General features: G+C 47.0%; 1 protein-coding gene across 4 annotated transcripts in view; it reads right to left on the bottom strand.

The window, feature by feature from the left end:
- The window catches only part of Sema2a (Semaphorin 2a), a 436,386-nt gene that overhangs the window by 22,905 nt on the left and 395,773 nt on the right, over window positions 1-17,708 (bottom strand). For all 4 annotated transcript variants that reach the window (XM_076893250.1, XM_076893249.1, XM_076893248.1 and 1 more), the window contains one exon: window positions 12,484-12,535. In XM_076893250.1, coding sequence (XP_076749365.1) covers window positions 12,484-12,535 — 52 coding nt within the window. The remainder of the gene's footprint in view (window positions 1-12,483; window positions 12,536-17,708) is intronic.

Genomic DNA, 17,708 nt, shown 5'->3' with positions numbered 1-17,708 from the left:
AACTCCAATTTCAATTTCGGTTGACCCAATTCTGGGCGAATCGTAATAATACGCTCATATGAAAGCCCATATCTGGTAAATCTTATATAAGCGATTCATGACAATGTTTCTATGAATAATACGAGCCAGGATCGCGAATAAAATTCTATTCATAAAAAATTCGTACGAAATTTGAATGTATTAAAAGGTAAAAGATAGACGTGACACGTGAAATGTAAAAAGTAGAATGTATATTGTAACAGTTATAGTCGAAACTGAGATAACGAAATTTTTAATCCCCAGCGTTCTTCCCGACTATTCGCGGGATCGAAGTTCCGCAATCGGGGGGACGTAAGAGACGGAAGGATCCTTCGCGTCATCCGTACCAATTACAGGAAGTCAATGAGGTAGAAGAAACACCTAACGACCAAAGTTCCAGAACATTAGTGTTCGTGGGGGCAAACGTCCACGACGCGAAGATAACAAATTATCGACTTGGTTCCGCGAATGACAAACTCGTTTGCGCAATATATCTCGATAAATTATCCGGAACCGCGCCGCGAGGTGAATTGTGGCGGTGACGTGAATTTTAACAATGGAAGGGGATCAGCTGCCTAGATCAACCCCTACTCCCATGGATCGTTCGATATTCACTTCGTTTCGAAAGGAAGTTAAGTATGAAATAAGTTAAGTAAGTAGCTTAGAGATACTTTAGAAGATCGCTGTACAGGTACGTGGACATTGCAGATTGTTCCAAGATGGTAAAGAGGATTTAACCGAAAGAATCGAAATTGAAAATCGTAGGGGTAGTTGTTCATTTCGTAACTATAGAACGTTCGAACCACCCTTACACCTTCGTTCGCGCGAAAAATTCTAATAACCAACCGGTATCTTGTCAGCAACGCGATTATATAATTAATTCCATGAGAGAACCGAATTTCGTCCGTCAATAAGTAGCGGGAACAATCGCAGATTATCACGCTTCGGCTCGCGTTGAAGCGGCCCGCTGGCGTGCGCTCCTTTTCTTCTCTTTTTTTCCACCCCCCGTTGGGGGTTCGCGGTCTAGCGACGGTCTAGGGTGGGCGAGGCATTTTGCGCGGCTACGAGAGCGACGACGACGACGATAGCGACGTCGACGTCGGCGACAAGCATCCCAGCCGGGGGAGCTGTGTATGGCTATTTGAACACTTTCGCCATAAATTCGCGCGAGAGGGTACTCGAGGCTCGTTCGCGCCGCGCAATGCGTCCCGATCCTTCTCTCCCTTCCGTGTTCCTCGTTTTGTACCGAGCCTCTCCTCCTGCCTCCTCGCGCGTACTGTTTGTACTTATAGCAGCGGCGTGTCGCGCCTTTCGGGCCGATTCGAGGCTCGTTAGCGCGGCTCGAGTGCCCAGGGAGTTTCACCCAGTCGGCCTTCGAAAACGCGACGGGCAACCCTGGTAAAGAGAGAGTGAGAGGGGGAGAGAGAGAGAGAGAGAGAGAGAGAGAGATACGTACAAATCCAAGTGGCAAGAGAGGAGAGAGGCGGACAAGAGAAACAAAGCGACTATAAACAAGAGTCACGGTGGTAATTAAAAAGTTAAGCTGCTAAGTAGCGATAGAACCGCGAAGGCGGTGCAAAAGTGAAGAACAAACATAGACGGAGGTAGGGAGGTAGGGGAGGGTTTGACTTGGGTGGAACGAGCAAAGAGAATAGAAAGAGCAACTTGGACTTGGAACAACGCCACAGACGGTGGATAACGCTAGGCAATGAGTGTACCCTGGCTCAGGGAAGAGATAGACACAGTTGACAGTTACTTCTTCGGATAATAGAACCGTTTCGTAAGCTCCAATTACCGGCATCGTTGAGTACCACCTAGCGCGGGTCTTCCTAGACTACGCCGGCCGGTGGATTCTCTCTGTTTACAATTTCGATGTTTGCTCGACGACGAAGGAGAAGGGTTCCTTCGCCGCAGACTCGTTGTTCCCTGAAATCTTACCATTGTCCAGTCTCGCTACTCGCTTTTCTTTTTTCGTATTTCTATCTTTCTTTCTTTCTCTCTCTTCTCTTCTATCCGCTTTTAGTAGGTACTTTTTCATCTCCTCCTTTCTTTCCTCGTTCCTTTTCTTTCTTCCCCCTTTCCTCACTTTTTACTTAGTCGAGGCTGGTTCTCCACCAGTTACTAGTGAAACGACCGGCTTGGAAAGTTTCTGGACTCCCGATTTCTCGGTGTCGCGCGCGGACCAAGAAGAGGAGTCCTCGCGAAGATAAACTCGAGCGCGATCAAACGAACATCGCTACGCGCTCGATGTGTTTACCCCTTATTGTTCCTTTACAACCGTGATGGTATCGACCCCTCAACGATCTACTTTCTTTTTACCGTTCTTCTCTTAAAAATTACCAAAGCTTTTAATTCATAATTATATTATTCCACTGATCTTGAAGGAAGGAGAAAAAATTGAAGACCAAAAGAGAGAATAGCACGCAAACGTTTTCTCTCGATTCATCGTCTAAAGAAAGAGGGAGAATTAAGCCATCGCAACGGTAACAGAGTCCAGGTCAGCGTAAGACCGTCGTTCAGCCAACGAATTCATTTCAACGAAACGCGAGAGGCAGGAAACGAGAAATCAGGAAAATGGGAAGTGTAAACAAGTTCCCTTGACAGGCGCGAGGATGGCGGGGGTGGAAATGAAGGAAGCTCGTAGGATAAGGAGGATTCCGCGAACGGAACCGTGAGAATTTTTCATCGCCAACTTCCGGGAAATTTTGTTTGTCTTTTCTCTTTCGCGGCCCGGTTTGCCGCTGGCTTCGTCGTGATTATCCGCAGAACGGATTTAAAACTGCGTTAACGCCGGCTGTACGAGAACTCTCGTGCACCGCCGTAATCCATTTATTTACAAGTTTCCAGGGGGTAGTACAGCGCGCGCGTGTCTAAATACCCGGACGAAGTATAAGGAAGCAAAAAGGAGACTCGCGCCGGAGGATCTCTCGAAGCTTCTCCCTTAAATTTATCGTTCGCGTATCCATCCGCACTCACGTATTACGTGAACGTCTACCAACCACATTATCCTTGCTACGCAGATTAAAATTTACGTAGTCGTGCAACGTTACGTACTTTAGAATCTTTCGTACTTTAATCATCGCTAGTCTACAGTTTTTGAAAGCGAAGATCGCGTCGACTCGTTACTCTGAACAGCCTAATTATTATTCAAATTAGCCCAAGTTCGAGACGAAATTTTCGTCGTGAATCCGAATTAATCAAACGCTTACCACCCACGGCGCTACCAAATAACCCACCCACCCCATCCACGCTTAACAGATTCCAGCGCGAGGGGGACGGAAATGTAGAGGCATAAATTGACAGGCAAAACGAGAGAGAGAGAGAGAGAGAGCGCAAAGTTCCCCCTTTTTCTCCGAGCTCGCGTGTATTCGAGAAGCGAGATTGTCACCGGGTGAGGTGAAGCCGAGCGAAGGCCGGTCTCCTCTCGGATGGCGGCGCGGAATCCGGCGGGAAGAAGAGCCTCATCAAACTGAAATTTCGCCGGGGTCTTATCCCAAATTCATCGTTGCAATAAACTCCGCGTTACAGCTTGTACAGGAAGAATCGAGGGACGGCGGCCAGGCGGGCGAAAGAGGGGTTGGCGCGCGGCTTGGTAGCGGCGACGCGCGGAGGAGGACGGGCGAAGCGTTAGGGATAGAAATTCCGAAGGCAAAGCAGGAGTCTCGAAGTTATACAGAGTGGCCCCGCCGCGCGAGATGTATATTTAATGCCATCATTCTAGAAAAGCAACGGACCTGCCCGTTCATATTTCAGTGCTTGGCAGAATTGTTCGCTACTTCTTCTTGCCTGCCAACCCCTCGATGTACTACGTTATTTCACGCTGTACACGCTCGAACGTAAAAAAATATTCCCCAATATTCGCAGCCCGCGCGGAACTTCTTTTCTCCTACGCGCGTACCGCTTCTGCTGTTCCACAACCTCTTAACCCACCTGCTGCAACGTACACGCTAGGCACATACTAAACGTACGCTTTTTTCCCCGCGAACCTTACGTTCTCCTTCTTCTCTGATTAAATTTACGTTTGTGTTATATCTGCTGTAGAACTTGACGGCTGCGACCACTTGTGTTTTATGTACCAGAAAGTCAGGAATCAGATTAGTCCGTCGCGCGGATAGAGAGACGTGTCTTTCAACGAAGAACGTTGTAGCTGTTCCGAGGTGTCTTTGTATCCGTTCTAATTTTCTGCTCTAGTCGCTAACAAGTAGTAAGGAGAATGGAGAAGCGAAAGGTAGTCAGGCAAGATCCCTTAACACCAGAGTGAAATAAGGGCAGGGTGAAAATAGGCGAATCTAAATGAGGAGTTTTTAATCATCCCCCGTATGCCCCAGCCGTTGCTCTCTCTCTCTCTGAATGTCTTCTATTTCTAGGTCAACGCGAGGCTCGAGGAATGAAAATGATTATTTTTTGCGAACTTTGTGCCACGGTTGCACCCTTGGAGCTGTGAATTCAAGAACGTAGCGTTTAAAAATTCAAATTGTACAATGGTATAATGTGCACGATGTTCTCCGCTTAGATTTATATAATCTCCATTTTTGTTTCGAGAAGAAAATGGGTCCGTCGTTCATTTATACGCGCGTCTATGTCAACATCGGGAATATGACCGGAAACATGAAATTTTCAGGAGGCTGGGGACGTGAAAAATTGAGAATACTAGAAATATTATTAATACCGTGAAAATGATACGCTGCTGGAGCGCGATCTTTATCGTCTTTTATGTATGTGAACTCGTCGGATAAATCACGATTAACACGTCGGTCCTCGGTGATACGCGAGATCCGTCAGAGGCGCAATTTTCATTAAACCAGCAAGTGTACTCTTCAGCTTAAGATTGATGTGAAATCGCTGGGAAAATCAAACGAACTCACGAAAATTTCCATACATGAATATTGTAATATAATTGTCACCGGCAGAGCTGCATATTTGAATGTTTAAACTTCCACTTTAAACTCGTCCATCCTAGACATTTGATTAAAACACAAGTACTTCGTGGTGTAAAGCGGGAACGTTGTTTGCAAAAAATAAGCGACGAACACATCAAATCTACTAAAATCGAAGCGTCTCCTCCATTGTATCTAATCGTTGGTTCTGTCTAATCAATCGAATGCTCCTTTGAAAGACAGCCAGTGGGGACGTCGTCGGGAACGAAGCGAGTGGACGCGATTTAGAAGCCGCTCTCAAAGGAAAACCATGACTCAGAGCCCCGCAATCTTTGTATCTTTGTCGTCTATTCCGGAGGCATGCATCGACCGATAAAATCAGTCAGACCGGATTCTATCCTCTATCCGATCCTGCCCTTTCAAGGCAGCTTTCGCAGGCTAAAGTGTTCCGCGCGCAGAGACAAAGAGGGGTAAACGGAGAACAAAAAAGGGGCGAGCTCGAAGAGGACAGAATTCGATGCAACGAGAAACAGAGACTAAAGAACGATCGACGCGCATCGATCGACGAGGGAAATCGTGGCTCGTCGATCAGAAAACGAAGGTTTCAGGCTGGCCAAGCACGGTCTGAGCAGTGACACGCAGACCTGAACGTAGAGACGGATAAGGGGAAGGGTGGAAGGTCGAACGAGAGGGAGCCCAAGTGGTTTCAGCGGCCCGGAGGAAATCGGAATCTATAAAACACCGGTACGCCCAATAAAACAACGTCCAATCCCGGGACGAGATCAGGATCCACGATACCTGAGGATACCACCTACGCGTTCCACGGAGCAGTAACCGCATCGCATCAGCCCCGGGAACCCCAGCGACGACTGCAACTACGGGAGATTGGACGCGGGGGCGGTTTTACGTTTACATGACGGTAGTAAAGTATTAAGAAGCCCTCCGTGGGATTTACACGGCTGTAAAGCCGCGGATGAGGTACAGCCGTGGCGCGTCTCGCCTCGCGCATCCCGCCTTTGCTGATGCTGCGGCTGAGAGAGGGTTTCCGGTGGTAGTCGGCTCGTCGGATTGTATTGGACACGTCCGGAAGATTTACACGACTTTTATGCCCGGGAAACGTCGTAATAATGAGTTGCCGGGTTTATTTCGACCACCGTCATTGTACGACGTTATGTATTCCATTTCGATTTGGTCGTTCTCCTACAACCGGTGACGAGGTTGTGTTTTGGGACGTAAAATACTCTGCCTCTTAAGCGACACTAGACTATCATAAAAATTGAAAATGATATATAAAAAGGGAAAAACTATCGAACCGTTTTCTATTCAATTTATTTCTTTGGCAACAAAGATCGATAATAGCGGAAACCTCTAAACCCAAGACCGCTGGCAACTTTATCCAGGAAAGTTCGCGGACCCACCATTACTCAGCAATCTAAAGAAACAATAAAAGATAGAAACTTGTACGATTTCTGTCCAGACAATGACCGTGCATCAATCCCGCACGGCGATCGATAGACGTATTTCCACAACATCGGGCAACGGGGGAGGCGTGCTGGACGCTAATTCGATCGAAAGGCCACGAAGTTGCGCGGAGTAAGAAAATTGCCGGGTACGGATGATTTGTTCCACGTGTTTTAGCGGGAGCACGGCGCCAAAGCTTCTGCAAGATGCACGAGAGCCCGACGGGTACGTCCCCCACGGTCGTCCATCCCGAGCACCACGTGTTATAACTCGCGTGGAACGCACGGGGACGCGGGACCTTCCCTCAGGACTGACGCACCAGCCTCGAAACTTTTCTTTCCCCCTTATGAAATCGTAACGCAGACACGGATTAGCATGGGGCCATTGTCTGCCCCGGCGTTAGGGTGAGACGCGTACATGCTCGTGATACCATCGAATCGATCCTCGCGTCGTCGCGAGATGCAGAGGATCGAGCGTGTTGCCAGCGACGAGATTGCTTTGGACAGTTTCGATGAATGTTCTCCAAGAGAGATTAATATAACCTGCAATTTTGCAATTTCCCGTCGCTACGCGAGATGGACGAGCGAGTCAGCGTTTTGCGACTCTGTTTCTGCAGCGCCTCTCAATGCCATCGAATTCATTCGATTTAAGTCGGTGAAATTAATGGAACGGACGAGCGGTCCCTCTCGCGAGACAATCCTGGCCGCGTTCAAACGGTTCATTATGGAAATAGACAGCGAACGAACTATCCCCGGCGTCGATGAGGGAATTCAGTCGTACGCGTACGACGAATCGTGGACCCGTGGATTAGGATTGATTGATTGTGTCTTTGATTGTTGCAGCGCGTCGATTCGCTTGCCGTTTAATATTCCGCTCGATGATGGGGAAAAAATGCAAATCGCCTCTTCTTCCTTGCGTCTACTTACGCTCGCGAGGACGTCGATTTTCATCAGAGAATATTAGACCGCGCGATGGGTCAGTTATCGAACAGAGAACATAGTGATCTACATAGATTACAAAAATCAAGTTTTACTGAATTCATTCTTCCTCCTATAATCATACAATTATTTTTATTCTTAATAAAGACTTCTCAATAGTCTCGTCCAAAGCATCCACGTCCCTTCAAATTATCATAACGACCAAATCTCCGAATACACAACTTTCATCTTCCTCGAACCATTCAAACGTATCTCTTTCAGTCAATGATCATCACCAATCGAACAGAAGGACCCATCATGCATCTACCATAGACAAAGAGCTTAATAAGACATCCTATTATACTTCCAATTGATCGAACTACGAGCACAACATCCAACCCATCATCCAAAGACCCAAAACTATCGTCTCGCGTCTGAATTTCCTCAACCAATACCACCACTGTTCACCATCCAGAATACAATCCCTATGCAATTGTATGCAGAAACGCGGGATTGCATCTGTCCGCGGCCAGGCCCGCCTTCTTACGTTCCCGTCTCTCCTATTTTGTCCTGTTTCTCCTTTTTTCGCCAGCCAGTTCGCCGGCACGCAACGCGACCGTCCCGCGTCCCCCCCAGGCATTGGCCAGCGAGAAACACCCTTGGGGGTTTGTCACGAGTAGGGGTGGCCGGCTCTGCGGCCCAGCCGAGCCTGCGCTAACGTTTTACGGCTACGTTACCGCGCGCCACAGCCGCGAGTAAAATCGAAATCCCATTCCCGTTAATTCTCCATGGAATCGAACTCTGCGGTGGGCAACACGGTGGCCCCGCAATGGGATTTCATTGTAACTGCACCCGCCCGCCACGGGCTGGCCAACTTTCGCGAATTTTTCATCCCTTCCGACCGTTGGCTAAAGGGGATCGAGTTAACCGGCGAGTCGAGCGTTTTGCTACCCGATAGCAGCTGGGTACGTGAAGTTTCCGGGGAAGAAATGCCCCGTTGGTGGGCGACGTCGCTCCGTTCCGGTTAGGTCTAACTTCTTAATGACGCCAGGGAATCGGGAAGTTGGTTTGCATTTATTAATAGCGGAATTGAAATCGGATGGGAATTGGTCGAGCGGACAAGTTGTTCGCGAGTTCTCGCGAGGTTTCCTATGGGACAGCCCCTTTTGTCTCGCTGTCATTGTCGAGGGGGAAGATTGGTATTCATCTTTGGGGTGATTTATTTTGCTTTCGTTGATCGAGGTCTTATGTATTGCGGTGATTATTCTTTCGTCGGTGAACAGTGCGGTAAGGGTTGTTCGTAGTAAATTGACGGTGAAGTGAGTTGAAGCCGGAAGAGAAAAGAGCGATACGTTACCAACAAATGATCGTTGTCACCGAGGAAGCAGCGCGCGATTAGCATGCAACCGTAAATTTCGAGTCCAACGGAATGATGACTGAAACCGTTCCTATTTTCACGTAGACTGCGACGTATTTCAATTTACACGGGATCCAAAACGTTCGATGCTTCATTTCAAGCGAAATGGTGCGCTGCTGATGCAATAAGTAAGCACTGTGCAGAGATGAGAAATTGGCCAGCGGATTGGCGCAGGGTCGAGAGTGGCATTCGCGTGACTCCTTGCGCTCGACGAGCCTTGCGTTTTGCAACTTCTCATTTTTGCTCAGTAGTCAGCAGCGACGCTAGTGCTGGCACGAGTGTGTCAAATGCGCGACGTACAATATCGATACGAGGAAGACTGGACTTGAATGGTCGACAGACTTTAGAATCAAATGGAAAACGAACGATGTGTTAATGTTTGGTCACGCTATGACGCGGTGAACAAAGTCGAAACCGCGTTCCCTCAGAATTCTCCACGGAACTAAACTCTGCGGTAACGTCAGCTCCGTGATGGAATTTTATTGTAACCGTTGCATCGAAACTGTTCGGCTGGTGCAATTTTAAACGCGACGCGACCACGTACCATGGCACGTTAACAGATAAACTTGTCGTTGCTCTGCGTCGTCATATTCGACAGAAAAATACAAAGCTCTATTAATTGTCTCGCGAAAATAATACTTATCTCTTCGTTGGAAAATGTCAATTTGAAACCCGTACGTCGCGAAGGGTGTCAAACATTAAGAACCGCTGGAACAGGCGCGAGAAACACGACGCGTAAGGGTTGGTTTTACGGGCTTCAAATTTACCAATCGCGTTTCGGAGCAACGATCATAATTAAAGAAAAAAGCCCTCCATGGAAACACGATACGTGGTTATAGGGCCCAGACGAAAGGACGAAATTCGAGCGTTACCCTTTTACCAGCCACTAGCTACCCCCAGTCAGTGTGATTGCGCGTTGTTCTGCGCTTTGAAATTATTTTTCCGGTGTCGTCACAATCGTCGCATCTGGCTATACGAACAGCCAGAGCAGAGCTGCCTCCTGCCTCTATTTTCTCCCTCTCTCTCTTTCAGGCTTCAACGGTTTTTTTTTATTCTCATGCTCTATTTGGGGTGGTTTTCGGTTTCGCGACAGGTGGCACAGCGAACGATACGTTGCCCGAATAATTGCATTTTCGAATTGTCGTTTCCTCCTCTATGGCGGACCGCCGTTTCGACGTTCTTTGTGCACCACGGTAGAGGAGGTACACTGAGAAAGACTTTTTTTCCTTCCCGTTAGAACTCCACTCCCCATCCCTTCCTCTCTACCTGGGGGAAATTCAATGGCTGATTTCAATGAACTGTACAAGGTAAAGATACGCGAAACGCTACTTCCCAGTGTACGTTCGATAGGTTGAAAATTGTTTTCTCTTACGTTCCTACCTAATCTTCTATCCTCTTTCTACCGCGGTCCATTTTTTCCGTTACCTTCGATTCTGCTTCATTCTCCTCTTCTTTTAATCGATAGACGAGTGGATTTAGTATAACGCGCACTGTAATTTATTGGCTGCGACCTACTCGAAATTCCATAACCCACTCGTTATCCTCAGTTGCCATTAATAATGGTAACTACCCTGTTTCTGCAGGGTGCACACAAACCCTTTGCTGACAAAGTATCCACGCAATGTCTACTGCGCGGAACGATCACGTCGCATCGGAATCATTTCTCGTCACTTATCTCTACGATCTGCCTCGTTGTACTCGAAAAATTACGTTACCCTGTGAAATGCGAAGTCGAAGTCGATCGAAACACGCGGAACGTAGTCGAAGCTAATACAATAGCACGTAACAACCCAATATCCATAACAATTCGATCTAAACACCCCTCGGAAAGATCAATTCCTCGAGCATCGCCGGATCGCCGTCCTCCTCGACACACAAATCGAAAGTCGGACCCTTTGGTCCTTCGAGATAACCCGTTATCGAAGCGCCAGTCTTGATCGTGGACAATGGGGGCCTCGGAGACGAGGAAGATCGAAAGAAGCGGCGGAATGAGGGTTAATGGCAATTTCGGTGGAGGCGTTTCGAGTAACGGGCAGAAAAGAAGACAAAAAGACGAGCAATTTCCACGGATCGGGTTCCGGTGTTCGTAAAAAGCGTTGCGCCGCGGTAGACAAGAGGGAAACGGCGTTCACCGGGGACATCTCGAGACTCGCGATCGCTGGAGAGGGTTAAAAAGCAATTTTCCTTCCCTAGACAGTGGCCGACGATCGGACTGCATCGACCACGGCTCAGGGTCGCCGTCGCAGACGTCGGCTTCGACAAAGCAATTCCAATTCAATCTACGCGAACGAACCAACGATCGTATCCGCGACTCGCGTCGCTCGACGAGCAGACGCACCTGTGCGCGCGAAAAATTCAACCGAACGCGCCTCTACTTGACGCTGAAGGGACGCGTCCGTGAATTGGTTCAAAGTAGCGTTGAAAGAAGCGGCGGTTTCGTTTCTTTGCTTTTCTTGCTGGGATTGAGTCGAGATGTAGTTAACTGAGAAGCTGATTGCAGCTCATTTCCATTGAACTTTTGAGCACCAAAGAACTGTAGGCGAGAGCGTCATGCTGGGATCACAATTTTGTTGCAACGTCTATCGACGAAGTTTCTGTTAACTGACCAGATATATTCAAAATTATATGGAAAAATCTAATTCTATTATAGGTGACATTTGCAAGTCACGACATCCAGCAGCTCTGGTCCCGTATATCCTACAACAGAAGCTAAATACTATCAGGCAAACTACAAAGCTACCATAAAAAAAAATTCGTTTTTTCTTCTCACCTCGACATCGAGCTTCCCTGTCGTTACGCGTATAAAACCGAATGAAAAGAGGCGTGTAAAACCGTTTCTCTTTCTCTCTCTCTCTCTCTCTCTCTCTCTCTCTCTCTCTCTCTCTCTCTCTGAAAAAAAGGCCCCGCGAAATGTCAGGGAATTTCACCACGACGAACGGTCCATTTTCAGCCGGCGTGCATTAAGCTGAACGTCGATTGTTCGACGTACGCGTACGCCGCGTTACCAGGACACTCTGTCGCGCGCGCGTACCCAAGCGGAACGAAAGAAAAGCCGGATGAAAGAGCGCGTGAAAAAAAATAATCGGGACACGCAACGCGTTCGTCTACAATGGATCGCTTAGCGGCGAGATGCAGAGGCGTCAGCTGTACCGATGATGTAGGCGACGTTTCGTTTGGGCATGATTGACAGTTTTATGGGGAATACAGAAGACCGTTTTGGGATTTACGAGCGGGGCTGAGTTTTATCGTCGCACGCGTGGGGGACCAGGCGTTACGCGACGTTTGATGCTAATTGAAGCGCGATGCTGCGACAGCAGGCGATTCTTTGGGCATCGTTACATCGAATGCTGTTTGCTCTTGTTGTGATCCACGTGTGGATGTCTGGTCCATTCCAGAAACATTGAAATCGTTGAATCTTAAGTTCGCCATACGCGGTGCGATTATCGATAAAAATCGTACAATGGAATTCACTGGCTATTTCGATATGTACTCTAGAAGAATATTATTCTAAGCGACGAAAAAATGATTTCGCTGGTCTCACATTTTGATAGCTACTGCTACATATAGTACTTGACCATATTAAAAGTATTTAAAGTCTGCGCCCCAACTCTTTTCCTCTATCCTGAAACTTTCAAAACTGGGATCAGAGGTTATTACATAGAGAAACTTTAATGTCGTATAAAATTCCGGAAATTGTCAATTATACCATCAGCAATAAATTATTCGAGTCGTGAAAGTATTAGGTTGAAGATATTAAGAAGATTATGCGACAGGTAGACCCGTAATTACTCACCTCGCAGTTGGAATGGCTGATGTTGCTCAGATTTAGCCTGAACACCTTGTCCCTGGAACAAACAAGAAAAACGAAAATGATTCAGGATTAGCGCAACAACAATTCGCATTAAACGTCGTGATAGTCGAAAGCTCGGGGTGTAAATTTTCCTTCCGTACGTCCAGGAGATACATTACTCGACCCGAGCTCGCCTTATCTAGCCACGGTTATGTATGGTTGTGTACGAGCTCGTGGCACTTTGCTTACGGCGGCGTTCCGACCCGGCCGGAACTGCTCGCGAACACCACGGAATTTCTATGAGCATCGAAAGGGAAACCATCGTCCCTTATTTCTCTCGACCCATCCCGCGTCGCTGTTCCCCTTCTCGACGAACCTTTAACTTTCTTCGTTTCCATTCTATCGCGCGGTTTTTATTAGGATCCTCTCCTTTGAAGCACGCTCCTCTACGGTCGGTTCGAAGGATATCGAGGGAAAAAGATAACACGTGCATGTAATAAAAACCGAAGGCAACGTGGCGTTCCTTTCGATGCTTCTCGCCAGGCTCGACGAATAAGCTTCGTCTCCCAGAGCCTCCAAGACCGGTTCCTCGGTCACGCTTTCGTGCTACGATCGTTATTTTGACTCGCGACAGAAACCAGTGCGGGGACTTCATTTTTAATACGAGCCAGACGATCGAGAGCGAGGCGATAGACGCGAACAGCCGAGAGCGTGGGGTGGTTTACCAAATCGAGTTTACCCAGTTTCAAAACGTTTCGCAACATTAGCGCTGGCGCGCCGCATAACTTTATTCCGATAACCATTCATCATTGGCCTTCAATAGAAACACGCAGTCGAATGGAATGCGGGAGGCGGGAAAAAGGAGAACGGAAAAATGGAGAAGAAAAAGAAAGGGAAGGAGGAGGAGGAGGAGGAGGGGGAGTGAGAAGAGAACCGAGCCGGTTGGTTCACCCTTCGAGCTTTCCTTCCTCATTCATCCTGTGCACGACGCCGTGAAAAAGTAAATAGCGACGTGGAAAAACAAATCCGTACTTTGGAATCCGTCCGCGTCGGCTTCTCGTTCTGGAGAACTTTTCCAGGGGGTTGAACCGCGCAGGTCGGCGGGGGACGCGCGGGGCGCGGAGGCCTCGTACGTGCGAGCTCGTCGCTCGAGACAAGCGGGAAAGGAGGAAAAAAAAAATTTGTACGAAAGCAATTTGCGGGGCGGGGTGCCGTGAGAGGGGTGGGTGATCGATGGCGGCGGGAACGCGACCGTAAAGTCATCGTGTTTTCGATTTAAAAAAACCGCCCAGTCAGCTTCGAACTGCCGGACACCCCCGTGGCACCCGCTCGGTCTCCTCCGCGGAGAATTTCTAGCGTTCCCTTTCCCTTTCGTCCCGTAATTTCTCTGATTGCCCCTCTGGGCTGAGTTACTTGCAGGAATTTTGATAGAATCGTAGGCGTGAATCATAATACGCTTCTCCGTTCATTTCTTTTGCTGACAGATTTCTCTTCTCTGCTCTTCTATCGCACAGCGACTGAGAGAAAAATGCTGCTAGACAATATTATTTGTTTGTAGAGTCTGTTCGATTCGTAGTCTACGTGGAGATAGTTAAATTTGAGCAGAGAAAGTAACACGCGAAACTGGTTCGCCAGGAAACCATCGTACCGGTAAATCTGAAGAGGCCCGCTGTCTGACTTGGTGTTGCGCGTGACGTGACAGACAACCCCAACCCGTGATGCATTATCCACCGCGTCAAGATCCACTTCCCATTTGTACCCTTAAATTTTCGATGGCGAAACGTACGTCAGAGGCCAAGGAAAACGTTTTCCTACTTGCACCGCGAACTCCGTCGGGAATAACAGATTCGTAAATTTCCAGGCGATCCGACATCCTCGGTTTCGCGAATTAAAAATCGAACCCCCCATCTTTCCCCGGAAATTAACAGCGCCGCGTTTGCACGGTTATGAACTCGTACTGAAATAATCGTGCAAATATAGCATATTACTCTCTCGTCGAAAAGATGAATTCCATCCGATACAGTTCGTAACGTGAAAAATTGCACGCAAAGAATCAAGAACAATGAAACATTTTTAATATATTCGCATGTGCTATCACACGGGGAATCTTCTCGTGAACTGCATCGACGTGTTCGACGTTTCTTACACATTTGTTACTGGCGACAAGGTGGATAACAAAAAAAAAGTATGACGCATAAATCATTAATAGTTGGTTGAAACGATTACCACGAACCCGGATGGTGTATAACAATATACGCTTATCGATTTCAAGCGTCCATGGCTGTATTATGGCGTATCAATTGTTGAAACGGCCGGTTCCGATCAAGCGTGAAATCTAATCACGCTGGTCGGATTCCGATTGATTCGCTAAATGCGTTTGCCGTGTTTCCAGAATTGCGCCAAGCCGTTACTCGTTTGATTATATAAAAACATCGCGGCATCGTTCGACGATCGAGGACGGCTGCACGATTTCTCGCAACAGAAATTTCCAAACAGATTCGCGCGGGCGAAACGAGATAACGAACGAGGAAAAGAGTTGTTAATAAAATTGGCAATAAGTCGAAAATAAATTTTCATCCGTCCGAGCACAGTACAGGCGCACGCACGGGCGCGTAAAATCGATTTCCCGCTGTCGGGGTTTATTTTCATTAAGAGGCAGTTCCGGTATGTGCACGTAGGTCGATGCACCAATGAGGTATGTTGAATTAGAATAGAGAACGAACCGTGACACGGGGCTGAATTGGACTCCATTCGATGAACGAAGCGCAATGCATCTCATTATTCAGACGACAAAGGAGTTTCGAGTTAGCCGAGCGAAACAAAGTTAAGTGGGCTCGGCTGAATTTTTATGAACGTATAATGCTCGCGCAAATATACTCGCTGCTGCTCCACGTCCACCATAAAATAGTTGAGTGTATGTAATTGAATTTTTAATTAAAACTCTGGAGGCAATTGCAGTGTGATGCAAATGCTTAGTTCAGCACGGATAAATCATAGAAAAAAAAAAAAAAAAAAAAAAAATAAGAACACGCGCCGCTTAAAGTGCATTAACGATATTCTGGAGATGGCTCCTGCTATTAGCGGCGATTATTAACGAGAGCGATCGAGGTAATCGATGCCATTTTTCCATAGCACTCCAATATCGACGATGGTGGCACATACTCGCAAGGCATTCTCGCAATTCTGAGCTGCTCTCATCCTAGTCAATCTTCGCCAATATCATAAATTCTTCGTTCGCATCACATACGTAAAAAAAAGGACCAGGAAATAAAAGAAAAATGAAAGGAATGCACGTAAGAAGATTTTCCTCCCACTGATATGATTACCTTGATGGCGAGGAGGCAATGCTCGCGACACCATTCAGCGACGAAAGAAATTCGAAGCTTTCTTTCTCCATCTCGACTCGACAACTCTGGCCCGGAGCCTGATAATTGGAAGCGTTCAATTAGCGTGCCTTAATTGTGGAGCGAGCCGCAACGCGGCCGTCGATTCTCGAACTACAATTAATGGGTATCACCTTTCTAATTAATGACGAACGATGCTCGCACGTAGTATCGATCCTGTGTAGTCGATACAACGGGGTAAAAAGAGATCATAAAGGACGAGGGAAAGGGGGTAGCGGAGAACCGTGATGGGATACCATCAGAGACGTGTACACGACAAGAGCACACATTGTGCGACCTGGTTAATTCGCACGAGGCGGAAGTACGATCGCTTCCACTTATCAACGACGAGTCGAACGTGCATCGATTACATAGTTTCCAATTCCTTTTGCCTTGTTCAACACTTCTTCCCCCTTTTCCCTATTCAAACATTATTGTACCACGCAAGGTATGAAATAGTAATTACATTTTTATCAATCAAATTTTTGACACGATCCTATTGTCGTTCCAGGTATGCTTTCTTAGTTGGTATTCACGATACACGACGTCTAGTTCTTACGCGATGGCCAAGAGAAATTTATTATCACGGTGTAGCACGGGCCAAGAGGTCGAGGTATTATCGAGCAATTTGTTTTGACGTATCGATTTAACTCCATTGCCCCCGCGCGCCACTTTGTCCATTATTCCGAGGGGTAACGTTCATCCCTTTTATTTTTCATTCGTTCGACACGCGTGCCTGTGCCGTGTCACGTTGTTTCAGTGAAATTCCACGGCTCGCAACGTGCCATTTTCCTTTATATCGAGCCCTGCCGCGGGTGGCTAGAATTTTATTGATAATTTCGGATAAAAATGATTTCGCGTGATTGGCGTTTATAAAGAATACAAACCGTATCTCTGGAATTATTTTTGCTGGTTTTCTGTCGACGATTATTTTGAAGTTTCGCGGGGAAACGTGAATCTAGGACAGTCTCTCTCTCTCTCTGTCTCTTTCTCTCTCTCTCTCTCTCTCTCTCTTCGACGTTGCGATATCGACGAAGCTAATAAAAATGGTTCACCGTTATAGAAGCTTGTGCGCGTTAATTGTTACCTAGATCCGCGTGTTCGTTAACAACGAGGTTACTAGCAGCTGTAATACGAACGTTATCGAATTGATATTGAATTTCGTAATTCGATCAAGATATCGCCGCCATTTTTCCATCAGAATGACATGAGCCAACAACATGTTCGCGAAAATGGCGGAAGGAAGAGGGTCGAAGGCTTGAATAAGGTCGCGGAAGGTTTCTTTGTTCCACTTTTCATTATTTTTACTTTATACCTGATATTCACCGAATAGAACTCCGTACTATTCTCATATCGTATTGTTGCAAATCTTTCGACCATTACTTTCCATTCTGCATTGTGAAAATAGAACGTTCTATACGATACTTACAACAGCTTTGAAGAAAACATCAAAACCATTCTCATCAAAGCAAATGGACGGCTTTTATACAAATGGAACCACCTAGCAGGTCCTTTGACCTGAGGAAAAGCTTTCTGAAATTTCACTTGTATAAAAAAGCTCCTAATAATTATTATATACCTACACGGATTTAGACGGTACCGCGCAGCTCTGATACGAATCTTTTCGCGTTACAAGAGAAACGTATTTCCCACGGAAGAGTGTATTTTAAAAGAGAAATCTGGTATATCAAAAAAAAAAAAAAAAAAGAATATGCGGATCGTTCCCGTTCGCGTGAAAACCGTACAATTTATCATTTATTCCGCGGCTATTTCGATCCAACGCGAAATTATCATCTATCAAAGAACATAATCTCGAAATCCAATTAACCTAGCGTGCGGGACGAT

This window comes from Xylocopa sonorina, chromosome 3 (genome assembly GCF_050948175.1).
Source record: "Xylocopa sonorina isolate GNS202 chromosome 3, iyXylSono1_principal, whole genome shotgun sequence".
NCBI classification, from domain to species: domain Eukaryota; kingdom Metazoa; phylum Arthropoda; class Insecta; order Hymenoptera; family Apidae; genus Xylocopa; species Xylocopa sonorina.
The sequence above is the reverse complement of the archived record's forward strand: the minus strand, read 5'-3'. Positions and strand labels throughout refer to the sequence as shown.